Here is a 27684-nt window from a genome sequence, read left to right as displayed (position 1 = left end):
TATCAATAAACTCCCAACAAACAAAAGCCCTGAGCCAGATGGCTTCACAGGCAAATTCTACCAAACATTCAAAGAACTAAGTCCTATCCTTCTCAAGCTATTTCAAAAAATTCAACAGGAGAAAAGACTTCCAAGCTCCTTTTATGAGGCGAGCATAATTCTGATCCCAAAGCCAGGCAAAGACAACACAAGGAAAGAAAACTATAGGCCAATATCCCTGATCAATTTAGATGCTAAAATTCTCAACAAAATATTAGCAAACCGGATCCAATAATACATAAAATCATACACTGTGATCAAATGGGATTTATTTTGGGGAGGCAAGGCTGATACAATATTCCCAAATCAATCAATGTGATTCATCACATAAACAAAAGGAAGGAGAAAAACCACACGATAATATCAATAGATGCACAAAAAACATTTGATAAAATCCAGCACTCATTTATGATCAACTCTCAGCAAAGTGGGAATACACAGAACATACCTCAACATGATAAAGGCCATCTATGACAGGCCAACACAATACTCAATGGGCAAAAGTTAAAAGCAATCCCCTTAAGATCAGGAACAAGGCAGGGGTGCCCCTTTCACCACTCTTATTCAATATAGTTCTGGAAGGTCTAGCCACAGCAATCAGACAAGAAGAAGAAATAAAAGGCATCCAAATTGGAAAAAAAGAAGTAAAACTATCATTATTTACTGATGATATGATAATGTACCTAGAAAACCCTAACGTCGCAGTAAAAAAACTACTGGATCTGATAAATGAATTCAGCACGTGGCAGGATATAAAGTTAATACTCAGAAATCAGAGGCATTTTTATACACCAACAATGATCTATCTGAAAGAGAAATTAAGAAAACAATCCCTTTCACTATTGCACCAAAAAAAATAAAATATTTAGGAGTAAATTTAACCAAGGAGGTTAAATATTTATACTCAGTAAATTATAAAACATTGATAAAAGAAATCAAGGAAGATACAAACAAGTGAAAGCATATACCGTGTTCATGGCTAGGAAGAATAAACATCATTAAAATGTCCATATTACCCAAAGCAATTTATAAATTCAATGCAATTCCTATTAAAATACCAAGGACAAGGCCCTGGCTGGTTTGCTCAGTGGTAGAGCATCGGCCTGGCATGCAGGAGTCCCAGGTTCAATTCCCGGCCAGGGCACACAGGAGAGGTGCCCATTTGCTTCTCCACCCCTCCTCCTCTCCTTCCTCTCTGTCTCTATCTTCCGCTCTCACAGCCAAGGCTCCACTGGAGCAAAAAGTTGGCCCAGGCTCTGAGGGTGGCTCCATGGCCTCTGCCTCAGGCGCTAGAATGGCTCTGGTTGCAACAGAGCAACACCCCCTGGTGGGCGTGCCGGGTGGATCCCGGTCGGGCGCATGCAGGAGTCTGTCTGACTGCCTCCCCGTTTCCAACTTCAGAAAAATACAAAAAAAAAAAAAATACTTCAAAGATATAGAACAAATATTCCAAAAATTCATATGAAACCAAAAAAGAACATTAATAACCTCAGCAATCTTAAAAAGAAGAATAAAGTGAGTGGTATCACACTTCTGGACATCAAGTTATACTACAAGGCCATTGTACTCAAAAGAGCTTGGTACTGGCATAAGAATAGGCATATAGATCAATGGAACAGAACAGAGAACCCAGAAATAAACTCACACCTTTATGGCCAATTGATATTTGACAAGGGTGGTAGTAGCATACAATGGAGTAAAGACAGTCTCTTTACCAAATGGTGTTGGTAAAATTGGTCAGCTACCTGCAAAAAAATGAAACTAGCCTGACCAGGTGGTGGCACAGTGAATAGAGCGTTGGACTGGGATGCGGAAGACCCAGGTTCGAGATCCCGAGGTCTCCAGCTTGAGCGTGGGCTCATCTGGTTTAAGCAAAAATTCACCAGCTTGGACCCAAGGTCGCTGGCTCAAGCAAGGGGTTTACTCGGTCTGCTGAGGGCCCATGGTCAAGGCACATATGAGAAAGCAATCAATGAACAACTAAGGTGTGGCAATGCGCAACAAAAAGCTGATGATTGATGCTTCTCATCTCTCCATTCCTGTCTGTCTATCCCTGTCTATCCCTCACTCTGACTCTCTCTCTGTCTCTGTAAAAAAAAAAAAAAAAAAGAAAAGAAAAGAAACTAGACCATCAACTCACACCATTCACAAAAATAAACTCAAAATGGATAAAAGACTTAAATGTAAGTAATGAAACCATAAGCATCCTAGAGGAAAACATAGGCAATAAGCTCTCCAACATCACTCTCAGCAATATATTTGCTGATTTATCTCCACATGCAAGGGAAATAAAATACAGGATAAACAAATGGAACTATATCCAACTAAAAAGCTTTTGCACAGCTAAAGACAATATGAACAAACTAAAAAGGCAAACCACACAATGGGAGAACATATTTGACAATACGTCCGATAAAAGGGGTTAATAACCAAAATTTATAAAGAACTTGTAAAATCAACACCAGGAAAATAAACAGTCCAGTCAAAAAATGGGTGAAAGAGATGAACAGACACTTCTCCAAAGAGGACATGCAGATGACCAGTAGGCATATGAAAAACTGCTCAACATCACTAGTCATTAGAGAAATGCAAATTAAAACCACAATAAGATAGCACCTCACACCTGTCAGAATGGCGCTCATCAACAAAACAACACAGAATAAGTGCTGGTGAGGATGTGGAGAAAAGGGAACCCTCCTGCACTGCTGGTGGGAATACAGACTGGTGCAGCCACTGTGGAAAACGGTGTGGAGATTTCTCAAAAAATTAAAAATCGAACTGCCTTTTGACCCAGCCATCCCACTTTTAGGAATATACCCCAAGAATACCATAGCACAGTCTGAAAAGGAGAAATGCACCCCCATGTTTATGGCAGCATTGTTTACAATAGCCAAGACCTGGAAACAGCCCAAGTGTCTGTCAGTGGACGATTGGATTAAAAAGCAGTGTTACATATACACAATAGAGTTACATATATATTATGGGACCATGAAAAAGAAGGAAATATTATTTTTTGCAACAACATGGATGGAACTGAAACTCTTATGTTAAGTGAAATAAGCCAGGCAGAGAAAGAAAAATATCATATGACCTCACTCATCTGAGGAATCCGAAAAACAATATGAACTGAGGAGTGGAATAGAGACAGAGGTGGGGTCAAAGGATCCAGAGGAAAGTGGACAAAGGGAAAGGGTATGATAGGGTGATTGGATGGGATGAGAGCATAAAAGCAAATCCTGGAGGGAAGGGGGGAGGGTGTTACGTGGAGGGAGACAGGGGAGATGTACTGGGGAACACAGGTGACATTAGAATGTATGTAAACAAAATGAGTTAATAAAAAAATATACCTATTCCTAAGAATTTTATCTTTTCTGAAATCATCGAACTAAAACTGTTTTACTTTCACTTTCATATTGTTCATTGCTAATGTATAGAAGTAAAATTTAATATATTGATTGTGTACACTGAGACCTTGCTGAAGACATTTTTTAGTTCTAAAAGTATTGTTAGTGGATTCCTTAGGGTATTCTACATACAAGATCATGTGATCTGCAAATAGAGATTTTTACTTCTTCCTTTCCAATATGTAGCCTCTTTATTTCCTTCTCTTACCTAATTGCCCTACCAAGAATCTCCAATACAAAGCTGAAAATAAGTAGTGAGAACAGACATTCTTTCTTATTCCTGATTGTAAGGAGAAGGCATTCAGTCCATCATAAGGTATGATTTTAGCTGTGGGGTTTTCACAGGTGACCTTTTTCAGTGTTTAGATGTTTGTTTGTTTTTATCATAAGTGGTGTTGGCTTTTGACAAATGCTTTTCTTTCCAGAGACTGTTGAGATGACCATGTGGACTCTGTCTCTTATTCTATTAATATGGCATATTAAACTGAAGTTGAACAAATCTTGTATTATTAGGATAAATTCCATTTGTATATGGTGTATAATCCTTTGTATACAGGAATGGAAAAAAGAATAATAATAAATAATACAAGAGTAAACTATGTTTTACATACTCATGATTGTAAACTTACTCTTTTTTTTTAATTCAGTGAGAAGAGGGGAAGTAGACAGACTCCTGCATGTGCCTCGACTGGGATCCACCTAGCAAACCCACTAGGGGGCAATGCTCTGCCCATTTGAGGCATTGCTCTGTTGCTAAGCAACTGAACTCTTACTAGCACCTGAGGTAGAGACTATGGAGCCATCCTTAGCATCCAGGGCTAACTTGCTCCAATCAAACCACAGCTGCAGGCGGGGAAAAGAGAGAGAGAGAGAGAAGCAAGAGGGGGAGGGGTGAAGAAGCAGATGGGCACTTCTCCTGTGTGCCCTGACTGGGAATCAAACCCGGGATATCCACATACCAGGCCAACGCTCTACCACTGAGCCAACTGGCCAGGGCCTGTAAACCTAATTTTGCCCACACCTGTTCATTGCTAATGCTGTAGAACTTTTGTGTCTACAGCAATAAGAAATGTTAATCTAATTTTCTTTTGTTTTAAGTCTTTTTGTCTGTTTATTTTAGAGAGAGAGAGAGAGAGAGAGAGAGAGAGCGCAAGGGGCAAACAGGGAAAGACAAAGAATGATAGATGAGAAACATCAACTCATAGCTGCAGCACCTTAGTTGTTCATTGATTGCTTTGTCATATATGCCTTGACCAGGGGGATACAGCCAAGCCAGTGACCCCTTGCTCAAGCCAGTGACCTTGGGCTCAAGCCAAGAAACTTGAACTTCAAGCCAGTGACCTTTGAGCTCAAACCAGCAACCATGGGGTCTTGTCTATGATCCCATGTTTAAGTCAGAGTTACCGCACTCAAGCTGGTGAGCCTACACTCAAGCTAGCAACTTTGGGGTTTCGAACCTGGGTCCTCAGCATCCCAGATTGATGTTCTATCCTGTGCGCCACTGTCTGGTCAGGCTTTTGTTTTAATATTTTATTTTTCAGTTACAGTTGATGTACAATATTATATTAGTTCCAGTGTACAATGCATTGGGTAGACATTTATATAACTGACAAAGGATCAATCTGATAAATCTAGTACCCATCTGACACCATACATAGTTATTATAATATTACTAACTATAGTTCCTTTGCTGTACTCGACATACCTATGACTATTTTGTAACTATCAATTTGTACTTCTTATTCCCTTCACCTTTTCCCCCATCCCTTCAATCTTCCTATCTGGCAACTTTTAAAATGTTCTCTGAGTCTATTTCTGGTCTGTTTGTTCATTTATTTTGTTTTTTAGATTCCATATATAAGTGAAATCATATGGCATTTGCCCTTCTCTGACTTATTTCACTCAGCACAATATCCTCCAGGTTTATCCATGTTCTTGCTGATGCCAACATCCTTTTATGGCTGAGTCATATTCCACTGTACATATGCATCACTTCTATTCATCTATCGGTGAACACTTAGGTTGCTTCCATATCTTGGCTATTGTAAATGCTGCAGTGAATATATGTTGCATATGTCTTTTCAATTTAGTGTTTGGGGTTTCTTCAGATAAATACCAAGAAGTGGAATTACTGGGTCATTCTTTGTCTTTTGCTATATCCTTTGTTTTTAAGTTTATTTTGGGCCCTGACCAGTGGATAAGTGGACAGACTGTCATCCCAGCATATGGACGTCACGGGTTGGATTCCTGGTTAGGGCACACAGGAGAAGTAATCATCTGCTTCTCCCCTTCTCCCTTCCTCTTTTCCCCTCCCATGGCCAGTGGTTCGATTGGCTCAAGCGTGGCCCCAGGTGCTGAGGATATCCCCATGGTCCAAGTGCATCAGCCTCAGGCACTAAAAATAGATAAGTACTGGCCTCAGATGTGGCTGCTGGGTGGATCCTGGTCCGGGCATGCACTATCTCCCCACATCTCACCTAAAAAAAAAAAGTCTGTTTTATCTATTGGTGTAGCAATAGTATAAGTATTGCTACACCAGCTTTTTAGTTTGTTTCCATTTTCATGAAATATCATTTTTCATCCCTTTATTTTCAAACTGTCTTTCCATCTGAAGTGAGTCTCTGTTAGAGCATATGTAAGAGTCTTGTTTTCTTATCCATTCAGCCACCATGTCTTTTGATTGAAGCATTTAATCCATTTGCATTTAAAGAAATTGTTGATAGATGTATATATTTAGTGCTATTTCATTATGAATATATATATATATTTTTGTTTGTTTTTCTTCTTCTTAAAGAAAACTCTTTAACATTTCTTATAATACTGGTTTGGTGATGATGAACTCCTTTAGCTTTTTCTTGTCTGGGAAGCTCTTTATCTTTCAATTCTAAATGGTAGCTTTGCTGGGCAGAATCATCTTGGTTGTAGGTCCTTGCTTTTCATCACCTTGAATATTTGTGCCAATCCTTTCTGGCCTGCAAAATTTCAGTTGAGAAATCAGGTGATAGACAATGAGAGCTTTCTTGTAGATAACTACTTTTCTCTTGCTGCTTTTAACAGTCCCTTTGTCTTTAACCTTTGGCATTTTAATTGTGATGTATCTTGGTGTGAACCTCTTTGGGTTCATCTTGTTTGGCACTCACTGCATTTTCTGGACTTGTATGTCTATTTCCCTCACCAGGTTAGGTAAGTTTTTCATTATTTTTTCAAATAGGTTTCCAATTCCTTACTCTCTCTTCTCCTGCCAACACATGATGGGAATGTTGGTACACTTAAGTTGTCCCAGAGGTTCCTTATACTATATTCATATTTTAGGACTTATCCTTTTTTGGGTTCTGAGTGAGTGTTTTCTGCTTCTGCGTCTTTCAAATCACTGACTTGATCTTCAGCTTCATCTACTCTTTATTGTTGCATCCTTGTAAAGTATTCTTCATTTCTGACTGGTTATGTTTCTTAGCTCCTTGTTGAAGTTCTCATTAGGCTCATCTACTCTTTCCCTAAGTTCACTGAGCATCCTTTATAACCAATGTTTTTTTTGTTTGTTTGTTTTCTTTTAAATTTTTCTGAAGCTGGAAATGAGGAGAGACAGTCAGACTCCCGCATGCGCGCGACCGGGATCCACCCGGCACGCCCACCAGGGGCGACGCTCTACCCACCAGGGGGCGATGCTCTGCCCCTCCGGGGTGTCGCTCTGCCACGACCAGAGCCACTCTAGCGCCTGGGGCAGAGGCCAAGGAGCCATCCCCAGCGCCCGGGCCATCTTTGCTCCAATGGAGCCTTGGCTGCGGGAGGGGAAGAGAGAGACAGAGAGGAAGGAGGGGGGGTGGAGAAGCAAATGGGCGCCTCTCCTATGTGCCCTGGCCGGGAATCGAACCCGGGTACCCCGCACGCCAGGCCGACACTCTACCGCTGAGCCAACCGGCCAGGGCCTATAACCAATGTTTTGAACTCTGCATCCAGTAGCTTATTTAGTTCTTTTTGAGTTTTGTTCTTGTTCTTTCATTTAGGAGATGTTCCTTCTCTCCTCATTTTTGCCACCTCACTCTGTTTGTCTCTATGTATTAGGTAGAGCTACTACATCTCCAGTCTTGGTAAAGTGGTATTGTAGTAGATGCCTGGAAATGCTCAGTGGCCCAGTCTCCCTGGCCACCTGATCTGGATGTTCCAGGTGTGACGCCCCTACCCTGAATGGGCTATGTGTACTTACCTGTTGTAGTTGAGTCCTGATTGCTGTTGGCATGTCAATGGGAGGGATTTACCCCCAGGCCAATCAGCTGCAAGGACAGGCCAAGACCACTGTAGAGAAACTGCTGTGCAAAGGCCAATCCTGCCTATCAGGACTCACTTTAGTGGGGCTCTGGTTCCTGCTGAGGCTGCCCCTTCAGTGCATCACTTGAAGGGTGTTTGGGTGATGCTTTGGTGTGGTCTGAGGCTGCCCACCTGATGTGCTGGCTCTGGGGCTTCCTGGGAGGTACAAGCCAAGGTCAGCCACCTCCTATGCCCAGACCAGAGCCCCCAACATGAGCTACAAGCAATCTGCAGGTGGCTGCTACTTGTGTTGGGCTTGGAAGTGTCTGGAATAGGCCAATCTATGAACCAAAGCCAGCTGTCACTAGTGCCAGCCCTGGGACCACTTAGCAAGAGGTAGAGGGCACATTGAGGCCTGCTTCTACTTTCTTGAGAGATTTTAGGAAAGTTAGCATGTGCCAAAACAGGTCATTTGTATGGAAAGCCATTGGAAATGGCTTGGGAGTCCAAGAAGTGGGTTGGATAGGATCTGAGGGAATCACTAGGGTAGAGCAAACTGTGTTAGCCAAGATGATGCCTTTGTTAAGGTGCCCACTTGTGGGCTTTGGGTGTCAGGGGGAGAAGAGCTCAGCAATGAAATAATGGCCTTTGCCAGTACTTCTGTGTGGGAGAATGCTGCCCCTCCAGTTCTTGTACTGATGTCAGACACTTCTGTTCCTCCCCATTTGTCCCTGGTGCCTCTCAAACTGCTGCCCTAGCACTGGAGCTCAGGGCAAGTGAGTCAGTCTGTGCATGGGTCTTTTAAGAGGAGCACCTGGGACTCCAGCAGCCCTCCATCTTACTCAGCCCCAATCCCTGCTGGCTTTTACAGCCAGAAGTTATGGGACTTCTCTTTCTGGCACTGGAACTGAGCGGAAGGGTCTGGGGTGGAACTGCGACCCCTGGTTCTTCAGGGGGAGCCTCTGCAGTTGAGATCTCTCTCCTGTTTTTTAACCCTCACATATGGGTGTGAGACCAGCCAGCTCTATCTCTGCCCCTCCTACTAGTCTCAACCTGGCTGCTTCTTTATATCCTTAGTTGTAGGACTTCTATACAACTAGATTTCGGTGGTTCGGAATGGCTGTTCTGTAGTTTAATATGTAATATGTAATTTTACTATGGTTTTGAGAGGATGCATGTACAGCATTTACCTTCTCAGTCAGCTTGACTAGAAGCTCGATATAGTTTTATGTCTTTGTCTGGTTTTGGTATCAAGGTAATACTGTCCTTATAGAATAAATTGGGACGTATTCCCTAGAGGTAGGTAAACTTTTTAACTTATTCACTGATATTATCTAAATGCATTAATGATTTTCAAATGACATATTCTTCCAATATTTACTGAGGTATCAATTATGTACAACCACTAGGGACACAATGCTGTTTATTTTTTTAAGAACTTTTTTTTTTTTAAATTAATATCCCCCCATTCTCTCCTTTGGCAACCATCTGCTTGTTGTCTGTATATATTATTATATCTATATATTACATCTTCTTTATCCATGCAGCTATTGATAGACATCTGGGTTGCTTTCATATCTTGGTTATTACTAGTAATGCTGTAATGTCACAGGGGTGCATATGTATCTTTTCAAATTAGTATTTTTGTACTCTTTGTATAAATACCCAAAAATGGAATCATGGATTGTATAGCAGCTTTATATTTTTTTGAAGAACCTCCATACTGTTTTCCATAGTGGCTGCACTTAATTCCACCAAGAATGCATGTGGGTTTCTTTTTCTCCGTATCTTCACCAGCACTTTTTATTTATTTATTAATGACATACATGCTGACAGGTGTGAAGTGATATCTCACTGTGACTTTAATGTCCATTTCACTTATTACTGATGTTCAACATCTTTTCATATATCTATTGGTCATCTGCATGTCCTCTGACAATTTTTTAATTGGATTCTTTGGGGTTTTGGGATGTTAATTTGAATTAGTTCCTTAAATATTCTGGATATTACCCCTTTCAAGATGTATGAGTAGTAAACATCTTCCATTCAATAGATTGTTTTGTTGATGGTTTCCTTTGCTGTGCAAAAACTTTTTAATGTAATCCAGAGGTGGGTAAATTTTTGAATGTATTTCAGAATGGGTAAAGCCTCAGAGTAGAAGAAGGATATCAGTCAGTAAGCCTAGATGAACAGAAAATGAACACTAGAAAAATGCAAGAGTAAAGAAAAAAACGGGGGATAAATTCTTCTCTTTCCAAAAGATATATCAATGAAATCATTACAATTTTCATAGCAATGCTTAAAAGAACAACTATTTTTAATGACTGTGGTTTTATTAATAACCTATATTTCTAATCTATAGAAATTATATCCCATAAACATCTGAAATAGGCCAATAGAACCCTAAAACCCAATATATCCCAAACCATTAATCTTCCTTACAAACCTCGTCATACAGTCTCTGTCTTGGTAATTATTACACACATACCTCATCCCATCCTGTAATATCTCTGATACCTCTGTCCTCTAATCATTTGCACCTGCAGCCTTGGAACACATCAGACTCTATCTCTCCTCCTGCTTGCTCTACCCACTGCCTTCAACACAGCTGGCTACCTAACAAGTACCTAATCATCTTTTAAGACTCAGTTCAGCCTGACCAGGCGGTAGCACAGTGGATAGAGCGTTGGACTGGGATGCCGAGGACCCAGGTTCGAGACCCCAAGGTCGCCACCTTGAGCATGGGCTCATCTGGTTTGGGCAATAGCTCACCAGCTTGGACCCAAGGTCGCTGGCTCGAGCAAGGGGTCACTCAGTCTGCTGAAGGCCCATGGTCAAGGCACATATGAGAAAGCAATCAATGAACAACTAAAGTGTCACAATGCGCAACGAAAAACTAATGATTGATGCTTCTCATCTCTCCGTTCCTGTCTGTCCCTGTCTATCCCTCTCTCTGACTCTCTCTCTCTGTAAAAAAAAAAAAAAAAAAGGACCCAGTTCAGCCTGACCAGGCAGTGGGGCAGCAAGTGGATCGAGTGTTACCCTGGATGCAGAGGACCCAGGTTCGAAACCCTGAGGTCACTGGCTTGAGTGCAGGCTCACCAGCTTGAGTGCAGGGTCACTGGCTTGAATACGGGATCATAGACATGACCACATGATTGCTGGCTTGAAGCCCAAGGTCGCTAGCTTGAGCAAGGGGTCACTCGCTCTGCTGCAGCCCCTGCTCCCTTGCCCCCGTCAAGGCACATATGAGCAAGCAATCAATGAACTAAAGTGCCACAACAAAGAATTGATGCTTCTCATCTCCCTCCTTTTATGTGTGTCTATCCAGATCAGTCCCTCTCTCTATGTCTGTCTTTCTTGCAAAAACAAAAACAAAAACGCAGTTGAAATAGCAACTATTCCACAAAGCTTTTTATGGTTACTCTCCTTGCACCCATATCTCTACCATATATTGTACCCAATTCAATCAATTTCATTTTTCACATGGCTTTCTTACTCTACGAAACTGTAAGCTACTTAAAGAAGAGACCACATCTGATTTACTGTCCCACCACCTAGCAGTATTTTGTACATATTGGTACTCATTAAAGGTTTGTTCAATGAAAAGAGTAGATAAATATTCAGTCTCTCAGTTGATTCTTAGAACAAATCTGTGATATAGTAAATGTATTACTGCTGATTTAGAGATTAAGGAATGTTTGATTATGTTCCAAATATCCATTGGTTTCCCATGGGAATTACGTTATGATTCACTCCAAACTAAGTCCACCAAAGTTTATCCAACTCATACATGCACGTACAGTGATTTCTACTATAGTTTGAATTTTATAACACTAACTGGAAGCATCATTAATTAATTAGGGAACCTGAATTGCATTGTGCAAACTGCTAATGGTCCTAAAAAGATGGCATCACAGGAAGAAAAATTGTTGCTGGCAACACAGCTGTTTTGAATGCTGTTATATACAGTGTCTGTAAAATCGTGGTGCACTTTTGACCTGTCACAGGAAAGCAACAAAAGACAATTGAAATGTGAAATCTGCACCAAATAAAAGGAAAACTCTCCCAGTTTCATACCTATTCAGTGCAGTTCGATGTGGGCTCATGCACAGATTTTTTAGGGCTTCTTAGGTAGCTATCCCATATAGCCTCTACAGACTCGTCATTGACTGATGGCCTACCAGAACGGGGTTTCTCCACCAAACTGCCAGTTTCCTTCAACTGCTTATCCCACCGAGAAATGTTATTCCTACGTGGTGGCGCGTCGTTATAAATAAGCCAATATTCACGTTGCACTTTGGTCACGGATTTGAATTTAGCGAGCCACAGAATACACTGAACTTTCCTCTGTACTGTCCACATCTCGAATGGCATGGCCGTGGGCTGCTCCGCTGCATACACGGTGTTATGTCATCATCTGTGCATGCGCACATGCTGCCACATCATCCTACAGAAACTGGGGGGGGGGGTCCTTTTATTTGGTGATTTTACTTTTTTTTTAATTTTATTTATTTTTTACAGAGTGAGAGAGAGAGAGAGATAGAAACAGACAGGAACAGAGAGAGATGAGAAGCATCAATCATTAGTTTTTCGTTGCGCATTGCGACACCTTAGTTGTTCACTGATTGCTTTCTCATATGTGCCTTGACCATGGGCCTTCAGACCAAGTAACCCCTTGCTCAAGCCAGCGACCTTGGGTCCAAGCTGGTGAGCTTTTGCTCAAACCAGATGAGCCTGTACTCAAGTTGGCAACCTCGGGGTCTCGAACCTGGGTTCTCCACATCCCAGTCCGATGCTCTATCCACTGCGCCACCGCCTGGTCAGGCAGATTTCACATTTCTATCATCTTTTGTTGCTTTCCTGTGACTGGTCAAAAGTGTGCCATGACTTGACAGACACACTGTATTTATCAAGATAATGAGTAATAAATATAAGAGTACAAAGTACTGTGCAAATAATACTCTGGTCATAGTAGTAAAATGCTATTACTCTTAAATAAAAGCCAAATAGAGGGCTGTATTGCTCAGGTTTTGTTTCTTAAATCTTTAAGACACTGACTTGCCTGTGGGAAAAATGGCTTTGTATGAAGCTAACCCCTGACCCTTTTTTCCTCCTCACTGAAACAACTGCTTTTATAATATAATTTTGGATAACATGTGGATTCTTAATAATATACTTAGCATGCTACATTAAATAAGAATGTACTATAGAATTATCCTTATCTGTTCCCCCAAAGCCAACACCACGTTCCTATCTATTCAATATATAGTAGCAGCTCTAGCAACAGAAGTCAGGGGTCAGGAATGTTGAAATGAATGTTACAGAAATAAAGACAGGGTGACCAGTGCATATAACAATAAACAAGCTGGGGATGGGAGACTATAACAGAGAAACAGGTTTGGAAGTCCATCTATAGTGAGAATCAATAAACTATCTCAGGGCTAAAAGAAAATCGGCGTCCTAGCACAGCATGAATTGTGCTGGAACACTCACCTAAATTTTGGCCCTAACCAATGGAGTAAAATCAACATACAAACAGAAGCAAGGTTGGTAAGCAAATTCAAAACTAAAATGTATTCTTCAAGAAAATAGTTCTATTTTTGGTTCAGCAGAAGAAATCAGTTACAGAAGATAAAATTAGGCCATTAAAATCTTGTTAAACTGACTAGGAGACTAGCAGATAGCAGAGACAAACAGAAGCTCAGCTATCCAGCAGGAAAAGCAGAGTCCAGGCCCAGTTTCTGAAAGTGCTGGGTGGTCATATTCTACTGGGCATATCATGAAGCCCTAAGACACTGGAAAATGAAGGGCAGTGACATCTCAAAAGATGGGCAATGGTGCAAGAAAAAGGAGATAAAAAGTGGAAGAGGCAAGGAAGGTACATTGGAAAAAAAAAGTACTTACATAATTTTTACCAATAATTAAAAAAACATACTTAGCTATTAAGAGTACTGCCATTAAAAACAAAACAAAACAACATTTCTCTAATCTCTTCTGAAAAAGTTCTTAAAAGTACAAGCACTGAAGAGGAAAGGCAAGCTGAAGACAGGTAAGGCAGTAATAGCGCTGTGTAGTTCCAGTGACCGAAATCAGCTTTGTCCTCTGTCCTGAAGAGTCTTAGCAGCATAAAGGCAGCGATCTTTCCAGCGTTTCCCGGGGTAAAGAATGTTGTGTAGCCATGGAAGTGGTGACTATCAGTAAACTGTTTTCACTAAGGTGTGCACGTGCCTGCTTTGCACACGGGCTACAGAAACTACATCGCCAACCCCACACCCGCTCCGACCACCAGCCGCAGCCCAGTTCCCGTGGAGCAGGGAGCCCCTGGGATGGCGTCCACTCGAGCCATCCTGCGTGGACGCCGCGGTACCGGGTCACCTGCGCGTCGCACGCTCCGCCGGGCCCCTCCCGCCACGCACACGCTGGCCCGGCCTGGGGACAGCGCTCAGGCCGCCTCACAACGGGCGACTTGACGAGCAGCAGGCCGGTGGTGGGGTGCCCGAGTCGCGCTCACGCGGGAGGGTAGCAGGCAGCCCCGTAGGGGTCGTGCAGTAGCGACCCTTCCCAGGCCGGAGACCCGCGGTGGTGGCGGCAGCGCGGCCCCGGCGCCCTCCCCGCCCAGCGCGCTCGCCTCACCGACTGTCCGATCTGTCCGCTCGTCGCCACCGCAGCCAGCAGGGACGCCGCACTGGAGCGGCTCCTAGTGCGCGGCCTTTGTGACACCGCCCGCCAATCGCAGGACGTACCCACGCCGCCCTCCAATCAGCGTGGCCCCGTGCGGTCGCCGGGTTCCCACTGCTTGGCAGCAACGGGCGGCTGTCGGTTAGGGGTCCCCGGATGTTACTCCTCACTGCTGAGGGCGTTCTGGCCAGAGCCTTGGCCTGCCGCTGTGTGTGTGTGTGTGGGGGGGGGGGGGGGGGGGGCTGGCCAGCCCGGCGTGCGGAGTCCGGGCCACCGAGGGGACCTCCCAGAGTGGGCACTCCCGCCAGCCGTGATCACATGCTGGGCTAGTCCCCGCGTGACCCTGCAAAGTTGGTCCCGATAACCTGACCTGACAAACCAATGAAGCCTGAGAAAGGAAAACAATGTGCCTACATAACTCCAACTGGGGGACCAGACTTAAATCTAGGTCTCAAATATGCAAACCCACCCCACTGTTCTATCCGGCTTCCAGATTTTAGCCTTATCTATGAAGGCGTTGCCTGAGTTAGGGAGACAAAATAAAGAAAGTGACATGAAAAGTGCCCCCACCATGTCAATACTCTAAGTTCCTTCTTCCTTTCAACTCTCTCAAAGTAGCAATGTGCATATTTTCTAACTTTATATCTAATTCTCCTGAATTCCAAGGAATCAATCCTAATGACAGGTCAGAAGATTGGATCACTCCCAAAGAAAACCATGTTTAACAACTGCTTACTGCGTCAGACCCACAAGGGGCTCAGATCCAGAGCAGGAAGCTGTGCGCACAGGCAGCCTAACTGAGAGAAGGTAGTAAGCACCCACTCCTGCTACAGGCTGAGCTGCACAGGGCCAAAAGCTGATCTGCAGGAGCTGTACAAAATCTCACTATGAAATGAGCGATTCCCGGCTGGATCTTAGAAGTGCTCAGGAAGAAGTTAGTGGCTTCACGATTGGTGAAGCCAATTTTGCCTACAAGATTGTGCCATTGTTACAGACTACTGGGCACCAAGATGGCACAGCACAGGAAATCAGACTGGGAGGGCCAGCCATATCTAGTGGCTAGTAGCTACTATAATGGACAACACAGTTACAGAACATTCCCTTAAGTCAGAGTTCTATGGAACAAGGTTGCTCTAGGGACTGCCATTTCCACCCTCAGCACTTTTCTCTACAATTACCTGGGTTCCTCCTGCCTCCTTCCCAAAATAATGTAAATTGCTCCAAGGAATGAAAACAGATGCCAGAGAGGAAGAACTGGCAAACTATTTCTGTAAAGGGCCAGAAAGAAAATACCTTAGGCCATCCAGCCTTTGTCACAACCACTCCACTCTGGCATTATAGTTAGGGTGAAAAGAGCCATAGATAATATGTAAATAAATGGGAATGTCTGTGTTCCAATAAAACTTTATTTTAAAAAACAGTTGGTAAAGGGCCATAGTTTGTCAAACCTTCCCTTAGTGGACCTATAGAGGCATAAAAGGAAACCTCCTCTCTTGTAGCAAAGACTCATGAAGTAGATAATCTCTCATCCCCTTCCTCTATCATCTGCCCAGGGTCTGACTATGATAGGGCTCCCAACCATGTATAAGGAAGACTCCTGGTCATCAGTCTGTCATTTGCTTGCTACCACTAGGATTCCTTGCCCATCCATGAAATGCACAAAGAGGTTTCATTCCTAATACACCCTAAATCACATTGTGCTCTACCAAGACTAACTAAATTACAGTTTTAAACAAACAAAAAAACACTATGAAACATTTATTTTTGTTTTGCAGTATTCAGCATGATTAAAACCAGTGCAGAAAAATAGTGCGTTTGGTAAGAGGTGAGTGCATTGTTTCAGCATTTGCTTTTTATAATTCAGTTAAGACAATAATGCCTAAGATAGCATTATTAACTCAAAGATGCAGCTGAAGAGTGAGACGTGAACCCTGTATGCTCTACTGGCCTCCAAAGGCATTCAAAGGATCATCAAATATGTTGGCCACCTTCTGTTCAGACCTTGATTCAGGTGCTGCCTCTAAAGACCGACTTTTTGGTTTGGTTGTCTTAGCCTGGACACCAGAGGAGAAGATATCATCTTTAAAAAGAAAAAAGAGTTGTTATATATGCAAAAAATCCACAAACAAACAAAAAAATTGGCTTTTAAGACATCTGCACAAACCACCAAAGACTCAGGTCCGGTAACAGAATGGTACCAGAAGGTGGAGTCAAGTTTCTTAGATTCTGGTCCTGGCTCTGCTACTAATTAGGTTTTATGATCACATACAAGTCACAGGTTCTCTCTAACAGCATTTTATCAGCTATGAAGGTGTGTGTGCACATGTGAGAAAGGAAACAGGGCAGAGTTAACTACATCTCCAATCCAGCCCCTGTCTTTACTACCTGAGACACTATACTTATTTCTACATTCTTTTCTCACTAGAATTTAAAAGGAAAAGGCAATAAAAATAAGCAGAGAGAAATCCAACATAGGAGTTGCCCTGTTTCAGAGTAAAGGCGTCATCAGTCCTAAGAATGTTAAGTCTTTATGACAACATCGTGTTTAGCCTTTCACTGACTCTAGTTTTTCATAACTCATCTTATTCAACATTTTACTAACCCCGTAATGTTACTGCTAGTATTCTATCCTTCAGACACTTTAGCATGTGCAAATATAGATATGTATACACAATAGGTAAAACTTAGAAACAATCTAGATCACCCTCCATAGGCTAATGCCTAAATACAAAGCAATACTACACAAACACTACAAACAGGGAAGCAGATCTGTACTGACATAAGAAGACATTAAGTGACTAAAAGGAATAGCAGAATAGGCAAAGTATATTCTTATTTTGGAAAAAAATAAATACACAAACTTATAACAATATCACCCTATCTGAAAGAATACAACCTAACTCTCAGTAATGGTTATTTCTATTGTTTTTCACCTTTTACATCTTCTTAATATTATTAATCTATTACAACAGGTATGTATTACTTTTTTTATAACAAAAGAAGTGAAAGTCTCTTCTGCACCCCATATGGTAGGAAGCTGATGGAAACTGAGCTCACAACATGCTTGAGGATAGATCAGTGTGGCACTGCAACACCAGCTCTCTACCAGTTATCCCCAAGGGTCAGGTCAGGGAGAGAGGGGAAGGAGCAGGAAGTGTCTATCTGGCCTCAGCCCAAATCCTATCTACCAACACACAAGACATTTCAGAAGACCTACATCTAGGGCTATGGGCATTTGATTTGACCATTAATAAAGTACAGGTTACACTGTAGAGTGAAAATGAGCATATTTTCAAACACAGAAAATCTCTGATGAGATGTGAAGTCTGAGTTATAACCTGCTTTCCTAGTTAGTCCTGTGCCCCTCTGGAACTGCCGTCCATTCTCTGAACACTGAAGCTCTTTCCAGCCAGAACACTGACTTGACTTACTACATCACACCTGAAGCAGCACCCTCTGTCAACTTGCACATGTGGGGCAGTTCTAATCCCCCTTTCATAACACCAGTATTCAGATTTGTCACAGACAATTGGCAGAGGGCATAGTAATACCCAAGTTAAATTGTACTTGCAGGTCAAATTCCAAGCTCCTTCAAGTCCTTGATATCCATCACACCAAAAAGCTATTTCACCAAAATGACTAGTCCATTGACTTATCTACTCTTCCTCAGCCTAACTTAAAATTATACAGCAGCCAGCCTGGCCAAGCAGTGGCGCAGTAGATGGAGCGTCGGACTAGGATGCGGAGGACCCAGGTTCGAGACCCTGAGGTTCCGACTTGAGCGCAGGCTCATCTGGTTTGAGCAAAAGCTCACCAGCTTGGACCCAAGGTTGCTGGCTTAAGCAAGGGGTTACTCAGTCTGCTGAAGGCCCGTGGTCAAGGCACATATGAGAAAGCAATCAATGAACAACTAAGGTGTTGCAACAAAAAACTGACGATTGATGCTTCTCATCTGTCTCTATTCCTGTCTATCTGTCTCTCTCTCGCTCGCTCTGTTAAAAAAAAAACAAAACCCAAAAAACAAACAAAATTATACAGCAGCCAAAGGAAACCCACTAGGGAACACTTTTCAGGAAATGGCCAAGATAAAGGTAGCAGAAGAAATATCAAGTCACTGAATGGTAATACCCTCTATGTCATGTGCAGAAAACCAACTTACCCATATCATCATCAAATATAGACTTCGCTTCCACTTTCTTTTTGGACTTTTCTTTTGGTTTTACAGTTAGGTCAGCAAAGATATCAATGCTGTCATCAAACAAGTTGGGTTCAAATGTCCTTTCCTTCTCTCTTGTTTTCTGTGAGGGTTTAATTGCTTCTGTAGCAAATATATCATCCTTGTTAAGGCAAAACACAAGCAAAATATTAAATAAAAAAATATTTTAACTAAAGATAATTATTTAAACAAGTTGTAGAAATGAAAAACTGCCAGTGATCTGGACTAGCCACGTGACCTGCCCCCTCTGCTAGATTCTGTTTGGCCCAGTCCTCATCCTTCTAGTCCCCACTCAAATGCCAACTCTACAGTGAGGCCTTCACTACCAGTTTTACCCAAAGGAACACCTCCCACCTATCACTCTGCCCCACTGCCCTGGGTTGTTTTCTTTATGACAATTAACATCATCTGAAACTATCTTATTTATTTGCTGCCCTGCCGGTATTCACCCCCCCCCCACCCTTGCTGAGAGTGCTGCAGAGCAGAATACTAGTCCCAGTCCTCCTTGTGTCATACTCTCAATAACACCTGCCAAGAGAGTGCACTGCATGCCTACAGCCTGCATTCAATCAAGAGTGTCTCCTCAAGAACCAGAGGTCAAACACTCAGACTGTACTAATACTGTTGCATATATCATAGAGCAGCATGCCAAAGAAGCTGACTAAAGCAACTTTCTGATAAAAATCTCTAAAAATCAAGGTTTATATCACCACTTATGGCCAGTCAGCAATTACCATCTATATGAAATATAACAAAAATCTATTTCTGAGTAAGTTTCAGATATTAATAAGGGGACTTAATCATAATTACTAAGCAAGCAGATACTGGCAGAAACAAACAAGCCTAATGTAATCTATGGCTCAAATGAGTTGACTGGTATTTTCCTTCTTATAGAACTGGCACAATGATAAACTGTTATATCCTGTTACCTCAAAAATATCTTGTGCTTTTGAGATGACTGCTTGCTGACCGCTGGATTTTGACTCTTTCTTCTTGCCTTTCGGATCTGGAAGACCATCCTCACCTTCCAGAGGAGAAAAGGGATTTGTTTTCTTTGCTGGTTTTGGCTTAGCAAACTGAAAGAGATCCTCATCGCTCCCTGCCTCCCTGAGAGGAGAAACCACGGGTCTCTTTTCTATGCCCCCCCCCCCCCCCCCCCCCCCGCAGGCTGACCGGGCTCTCCGCAGCCTTCACCTTGGTTTTCCTTCTCCCTATGGGCTGACATTTAGTGTCTTTGGAAAAGGTATCTCCAGAATCAAAAAGGTCACCCCCAAGAGGCTGACCTAGAGATTTCCCAGAGGGGCTGCTGTCTACTCCCGGCAACAGACCACCTGTCCAAGGCAAAGCGGCAGCAGCCATGGCCTCCTCGGAATTGTCTTTTCCACCAGCTGCCCTGGGCTGTGGCTGATAGCTATTTGGTAAAATGGCACCATCTGCCAATTGTGCAGTGGATCCTCCGGAGACACTCATGTCCTCGGTCTTACTGGACTCCTGGGCCGCCAATCGCCGAGCAGCACGGGTCTGCGGCCGGCGCTTCCCTCTCACTTTGACCCGGTTCTGCAATGACAAAAGACCACATGTTGATCTGATGATTAAAAAAATAAAATGTCCAGGCCCTGATCAGTTGACTCGGCGGTAGAGTGTCAGCCCGGAGTGTGGAAGTCCTGAGTTCGATTCCCAGCCAGGGCACACAGGAGAAGCACCCATCTGCTTCTCCACCCTTCCCCTTCTCCTTTTTCTCTCTCTCTTTTCCCTGCCCCCGCAGCCAAGGCTTCATTGGAGCAAAGTTAGCCCAGGCACTGAGGACATCTCGATGGCCTACGCCTCAGGCACTAGAATGGCTATGATTACAATGGAGCAACTACCCAGAGAGACAGAGCATCACCTCCTGGTGGGCATGCTGGGTGGATCCCGGTTGGGTGCATGCGGGAGTCTGTCTGCCTCCCCACTTCTCATTTCAGAAAAATACAAAGATAAATAAATAGTGTCAAGTTGACCAGGCAGTGGTGCAGTAGATAAGAGTGTCGGACTGGGATACGGAGGACCCATGTTCGATACCCTGAGGTCGCTGGCTTCAGCAAGGGCTCATCCAGCTTGAATGCAGGGTCGCTGGCTTGAGAATGGGATCATAGACATGACCCCATAGTCACTGGCTTGAGCCCAAAGGTCGCTGGCTTGAAGCCCAAGGTCACTCGCTTGAGCCCAAGATTACTGGCTTGAGCAAGGGCTCACTCGCTCTGCTGTAGCCCCCCGGTCAAGGCACATATGAGAAAGCAATCAATGAACAACTAAGGTGCAGCAACAAAGAATTGATGCTTCTCATCTCTCTCCCTTCCTGTTCCTATTTGACCCTTTCTCTGACTCTGTCAAAAACAAACAAATAAATAGTGTCCATAAGCTAACAATGCAAATAACTAGCAACTCAAAATATTACAAAGGTTATCCAGTCTTCCTCAGTCAAGATATTATCTCAGACACAGAAGTTTATTTCTTAAGATTTCCTAGTACTCCAAACTAAGTCATTTTAATCCTTTACTAATCCCCATTTTTCAGTCTTTTGAAGGCAATTTCTATTCAATTTCAGATAAAAGGCTTCATCTACCCCTGAACCTGAAACAGAAATGTTAGTGTTCTCTGTCCTATAACCCCTCCTGGTCCCTACTCTGCCCTCAATTTAACTATGGATATATTTCAAAACCAGAAACAAAAGGGGTAATTCTGGTAGTAACCTTTATTTGGGACTAGTCTAAAATCACACTCAAGGGGTAGAAAAATCTCAGACAATAAAGAAAGAGAGGTAATCTGAGATAGTCTTTTCTTCACAACAAACAGTAAATTCAAATAGCAAATATTTCACTTAAAAAGTGTGACTTAGAAATCAAAACTTTTAATATAACCTCAAAATATGAGTCACTTATTGCAACAATGTAGTATTTGTGATATTTTCCAAAATATACAATCAAGTAGTTTTAAGAAAGTACAAGCGCCTGACCAGGCAGTGGTGCAGTGGATAGAGTGTCGGACTGGGATGCGGAAGGACCCAGATTCGAGACCCCAAGGTCGTCACCTTGAGCATAGGCTCATCTGGTTTGAGTAAAGCTCACCAGCTTGGAACCAAGGTCGCTGGCTTGAGCAAGGGGTTACTCAGTCTGCTGTAGCCCCACGGTCAAGGCACATATGAGAAAGCAATCAATGAACAACTAAGGTGTCGCAACGAAAAACTAATAATTGATGCTTCTCATCTCTCTCCACTCCTGTCAGTCCCTATTTATCCCTCTCTCTGTAAAAAAAAAAAAAAAAATTAAGAAAATACAAGCTACTTTGAGCAAAGAACTTGATTGTGTTTCCCTATTTCAAAGAAATTTAACAAATAATTTTAAGAAATAGCCAACTTAAACTTAACCAAAATAAAAGCTAAAGAACATTAAGAAAAGGAAGGATGTTTTCTTTTTACAAGGAAAACAGGTTTGGAAACACTTGAAATGAATGTGTCTGCCTGAGTTAAACTAGGTACTGTCGCTTACTCAGAGATCATCTAAGACTTCCAGAGTAGGAATAAGACTAGGTAGAGAAAAAAAAGAACCAACTAAAATGAAAACAAAACCTCAGAGTTCAGAAACCATCCCCAAGAGTCCACAGTCCTGTGGAGCAGCGAGGTGTGCTATGGTAGCAGGGAGCTAAGAGGAGGAGTCCAGGACAAGGGGCCAGAGGGGAAACAGCCCCAAAGCAGGGGAGCCTGAGCAGAGCTGACAGTGAGGAAGGGCACTCCTAGCGGGGGAGGCAGCACCAGCTTATGGAGGCAGCCAGTTGGGAGGTGTGTTCACAGAATGGTGCCAGGTGTGACTGGACTTTAGGCAGACAGTTTGGGGAAACTGGAAGCTTCAGTTAGCTCAGATTGTAAAAGGCTTTAGGCCAATCCTAAGAGCTCTAATGTCCTCCCTTGGGCAATGAGAAGCCAGCACAGGAAGGACACAATGTGCTCTGGGTTTAGAAGCCCTCCAGGTGGCAGTGTGAAAACAGCCCGGAGGTGGTGGGCTCTCAGTGTGGCTACCAAGCAGAACGCAATGCAGCAGATGCAGGCAGTAGAAAAGTGAACCCGCAATTAGGGAGGCGGAAGGAAGATAGAGACTGAAGGGAGGATGAGGTGCCTCTTTCAAATGGAAAGTTGGCCTACTGTGTGTAACTGATGAACTAGACAGAAACATACAAGTTATTTTGACTAATTAAAAAAAAACAACAAGTAAGCAAGCAAGCAAGCACGGGTGTCTTCATCACCTTGTTCGCACTGTGCAGGGTGTCAGCCTGAGCTGGAAGATCGAAACTCACACCTGGCTCCCCACTCCCAGGAAGAGTGGGCATACTTTCCAGACTCTGGGTCCTCTCAGGTTCACACGCAGGAAAAGCCAATTCTGACAAAACAGGATTCACTCCAGAAATCTGGGTAGCCACTGCAGGCAGCAAGGCTGCTGGGTTAATCGCTAAATTTGCCTAAAGAAGAAAAGTAAAACTCTGTTTATTTTCTTAAATACAGCAGTTTATTACTCGTATTGTGACACATGGCAAGAGAAGATAACAAGTAATACCAGAGGAGAAATGCAAGTAAGTCTCCTCATCAAATCTCAGAATTAAAACAGAGAATTATACACCTGTGCCCACCACTTGGCCCAAAGAAAAGATGTTACAGATGCAGCACACAAGAAGCAACAACTGGAGGGTGGGGAAAGATGAGAGGACGCCTGGCAGCAGCTGACAAAAGTAAAAATCCAAAAAGGTGTACAGATGCCACAGGGCAAGCGATGAAGACTGCAGACATGTTATAATTACTTGTATTTTCCAGATCCGAGGGGATGGCTCTTTGGCTTTAAATGGAGTAGGACCTGGTGAATCCTGTGTGAAATTACATTCAGTTAAAAACCCATTGGGGGAAAAAAAGAACAGCATCTCTCGGGTCACAATAACTATGAATAAGTCTGTGATGAAGACTTATCACAAACTATCACTTCTGTAGTTTTCTGATGGAAAGGACATTCAGATCTCTCCTGGGGCCTCCAAACATCTCACTCATATTACTTCTACAATACTTCCTCATCCACTGTGTAAGCAGAAGGCTGTCAGACCGCACATGGAGTTGAGGGAGACAAAGGTCATGAGTAAGATCCGTGAGAACTAAACTGCATCAGAGCATCAAAACCTCACCAACTGGCACAACTGCTGTGCTACTTAACCCACACTGCAAAAAGGACGAAGCACACAGAACTCAATCCACAGCCTAACACACTGGTTCTAAAAGCAAAAGCAGCTGGGACGTGGGATGAGTCACCGGAGATGTGCTGGTGCTAGTGCCTTATTTCACTACTCAGGACACCGAGGCCTCCTGAGACATCCAGGGACAGCTGCAAGCCAGGACCAGACCTCTTCTCAGTAGGCACGCCACAGAGAAGGCTGCTGAGGACAATACCCACGGTCCTGACAGCAAAGTCTCAAAAGATATGGAGGTAAACCACAATAACGGATATAATATATATAGTATTCAAATGTAATTCTACTCAAAGTAGCCCAAAGGGAAAGATGGGGGTTCTAGTGCAAAAAATTTTCTTCACCTCACCTTAACTCTATCTTGGACTAGAATCTAGAGGTATTACAAACATAATAGTAATAAGTACAGATTCATGGAACTGGAATGTGGAAAAGAGATGAGCAAAGATTAAAGAAGTACTGTAAAGAAAGAGGGGTAATTTTGGGTCCTAGTTTCTCCTTAATTAAGAGACTTCTGAATAATCCTGGGTCAGTGTGATAGAGTTAATCTGTACTAGGATGCAAACCAGAGCTCTAAGTCCTTAAAAAAATCAGTTCTAACCTGAGGGGTTTCTGGTTTCCATAAGCCTTTTTCTTTGAAACTTTGAGTGCATTCAGGACATTTCTGGTTCTTGAAAGAGCAAACTGAGTGGTCTTCTTTCACTACCCTCTCCTTTTCTGATGACTTCAAATGAAAAGGAATACCAGAAGTCTGTCAAGTATCTTAGACATTTTAAAGCAAAATAATAAAAAAAGAAACTTGGTTCTGAGTTTTAAAGTCATTTCTCAAATGAAGGCTGAACTAGCTCAAAGGCAGCATTTCAGAAATAGCATTCTAAAAACTGTGACTTTCTCAGGAGTCCTCTCTATGACACAAAGAGTATTTACAATATCTACTGGGAGAGGGAAAATGACATATACAGGCTAACACTCAGATTTAAAGCTTTGTACCTGAAAAGCATGAATATTTAGTAATGGCATTATATGCTTTGACCTTTCAATAAACTTAAAAATCAAATATATTTGTAATAAAAGAGCCTAGGTTAGTTAATGTTTTAACGTTAGCTACAGACCATGAGATGGGGACAACACTCACCCTCTCATCAGTACATTATATGCCATTCATTTGTTAGTAAACCCCACAATTCTCTGAGTATTTCTCTAACAATATAACTAGACATTAATTTCTTTTACCAGAAGCCTTCCCACACACCCCAGTATTGAGAACAAAAGGCTGGTACCAAAGGTTGGGACTTGGCAGAACTGAAAAGCTCATCATCTTCATCATCCTCAAAAAGGCTCCCAACACTTGGCTCTAACAACTGGAAAAGATAAAACTCAAATTCAGTATCTAAAACCAAAACAACTTACAAAGAGAGAGCTAGGTGAATTGCTGAGATAATATCTAATACAATAAAAAAACCATGATGTAGGGCAGGGGTCCCCATACTGCGGCCCCCTGAGGCCATTTATCTGGCCCCCACCGCACTTCCAGAAGGGGCACCTCTTTCATTGGTGGTCAGTGAGAGGAGCATAGTTCCCATTGAAATACTGGTCAGTTTGTTGATTTAAATTTACTCGTTCTTTATTTTAAATATTGTATTTGTTCCCGTTTTTTTTACTTTAAAATATGTGCAATGTGCACAGGGATTTGTTCATATTTGTTTTATAGTCTGGCCCTCCAACAGTCTGAGGAACAGTGAACTGGCCCCCTGTGTAAAAAGTTTAGGGACCCCTGATGTAGGGAATCATGTGGAACTGACTTTGGTACTTTTAGTGCCAGAGAAAAGATCAACATCTGGGTCGTTGTCCTTCTGGAGCTTGTGGCTAAAAAGGAGCTCTTCATCCTGGAAGACACCTGTGCTCTTGGGGCGGGCATCAGGATCAGGGCTCTGGTAAAAAGAGGGAAGTTCACATGTGTTTACACTTCTAAGGATTCAACTTAAGGAAACCACACACAACTACAAAAATGGAACAGCAAAGATGTCTCCTGTGGCTCTGTTCACAATAGCTGAAGGTTGGACAGAGCCTAAGTGCCAATCAGAAGGGGAATGATGCATTCACATAATGGAATCTATGCAGCTACCAAAATAGTTGCAAATATACAAATACAGATTACATATACATAATCTAGAAAGATCTTTCAACTTTTGTGTAGTATCTGAACTTTTCACTTAATCAGTCCAATAGTTCCATAATGAGAAACACTTTAGGGGTGAAAACACAAAAATTAAACAAGTTCTCTCCACCTCATTCCCAAAGGGAAGAAGAGACAGCAGCTGACTTAATAGCAGAAATTACAGAGTGGTCAAGCAGGTATCCCCAACCTGTCAGCATCTCAGTCTGAAGACCCAGCCATGCCCTATTCCCATCTGCCTTCTATCTCACTACCTTCACATGCTAAACAATTTCTTTTTGTTTTCCAGGATATATGACATTTCAAAGTTACTATTTATATCAGTGGTCCCCAACCTTTTTTGGGCCACGGACCAGTTTAATGTCAGAAAATATTTTCACGGACCAGCCTTTAGGGTGTGATGGATAAATGCACAAAATAAAATTATGCAACTGGCATAAAAACTTGTTTTTTTAAATATAATCGTCAAACTTATGATATTTATTGGGCTAAGTTAAAGGAGGAACGAGCATGTCCTCATTATTCAGGCTGTATTTAAATTTGTTATTCTACAACGTTTCATGTTTGACATCAATATGTAATATGATAGGTTCAGCCTCACTACCAATCATGAACCTACGACAATAAAAATAAACATGAACCCACTGTGTACAACTTTATTAGAAGCATCCTCTTAACATCGCACCAACAACATAACATGAGTAACATCCTCTCTGCCTCCACTTTCCAGTCGCTATGGTAACGTTTAAACATGCTTTAAAAATAAGATACAGCACAAAAACAAATATAAAGTGCATGAAAAATACAACTCACCATTGTTATGAATATTTTAAGTTAGGGATTATTTATTATAATATTTATACAGAATGAGAGATAGTAGCCTATCTCTCAAGAACCATAATGCTAAATCACCGGGAGCCCTGAGCTTGTTTCTCTGCAACAAGACGGTCCCATCTAGGGATAATGGGAGATAATGACACCTCAAGTGTGTTGCTTATGTCCAGTCTATTCCATAATTTTGTTTTGGTTGCTGTCACTGCAGAAAATCCCGCTTCACACAAATATGATGTCAGAAATGGCAACAGGGTTTTTAGTGCTCTTGTGGCAATCTGTATATTCTGCCATGACTTTAATCCAGAACACTGGCAGAGTTGTAGTCTCGAACATATTTTTAAGGCTGCCATCATTTGCGATCTCCAGTAGTTGATCCTCTTCTTGCATAGACACGCTGGATTCACCTGGTTTGTTGACAAATGGATCGCGGATCCATTCCTTGGCAATTCGTGGGTCTTTTGTGGTTGGGAAATAGCATTCAAATTCTTTTAAAAGCAAATACAGGTGATCATGCACCAGCTAGGACAATGAAGGCTTGGGCTCAAGTCTCTTCCAAAATTCCCACGAATGTTTGAAACATGTCAAATATACCCGTTCACGCGTCGTCCCCACAAGTCCAGTTTGGCTTTAAATGCAGCTACTTTATCTGCCAACTTGAAGACAGTTGTCATTTTCCCCTGAAGTGACCGACTGAGTTCATTGAGGAGGTTAAATATGTCACACAAGCGGCCTGACCTGTGGTGGCGCAGTGGATAAAGCGTCGACCTGGAAATGCTGAGGTCGCCGGTTTGAAACCCTGGGCTTGCCTGGTCAAGGCACATATGGGAGTTGAT

General features: G+C 42.5%; 2 protein-coding genes across 5 annotated transcripts in view; both read right to left on the bottom strand.

Moving 5' to 3' along the window:
* Window positions 1-14482, bottom strand: part of ZFAND4 (zinc finger AN1-type containing 4) — a 107354-nt gene extending 92872 nt beyond the window's left edge. For all 4 annotated transcript variants that reach the window (XM_066243817.1, XM_066243818.1, XM_066243820.1 and 1 more), the window contains exon 1: window positions 14325-14482. The gene's annotated coding sequence lies outside the window, so the exon portion shown is untranslated. The remainder of the gene's footprint in view (window positions 1-14324) is intronic.
* Window positions 14483-16112: 1630 nt separating this feature from the next.
* Window positions 16113-27684, bottom strand: part of WASHC2A (WASH complex subunit 2A) — a 69096-nt gene continuing 57524 nt past the window's right edge. Inside the window, 8 exon segments of the mRNA XM_066244207.1 lie at window positions 16113-16449; window positions 18529-18706; window positions 19515-19730; window positions 19732-20142; window positions 22861-23073; window positions 23410-23472; window positions 25122-25202; window positions 25644-25772. Coding sequence (XP_066100304.1) covers window positions 16310-16449; window positions 18529-18706; window positions 19515-19730; window positions 19732-20142; window positions 22861-23073; window positions 23410-23472; window positions 25122-25202; window positions 25644-25772 — 1431 coding nt within the window. The 3' untranslated portion in view covers window positions 16113-16309.

This window comes from Saccopteryx bilineata, chromosome 9 (assembly GCF_036850765.1).
Source record: "Saccopteryx bilineata isolate mSacBil1 chromosome 9, mSacBil1_pri_phased_curated, whole genome shotgun sequence".
Lineage (NCBI taxonomy): Eukaryota > Metazoa > Chordata > Mammalia > Chiroptera > Emballonuridae > Saccopteryx > Saccopteryx bilineata.
The sequence above is the reverse complement of the archived record's forward strand: the minus strand, read 5'-3'. Positions and strand labels throughout refer to the sequence as shown.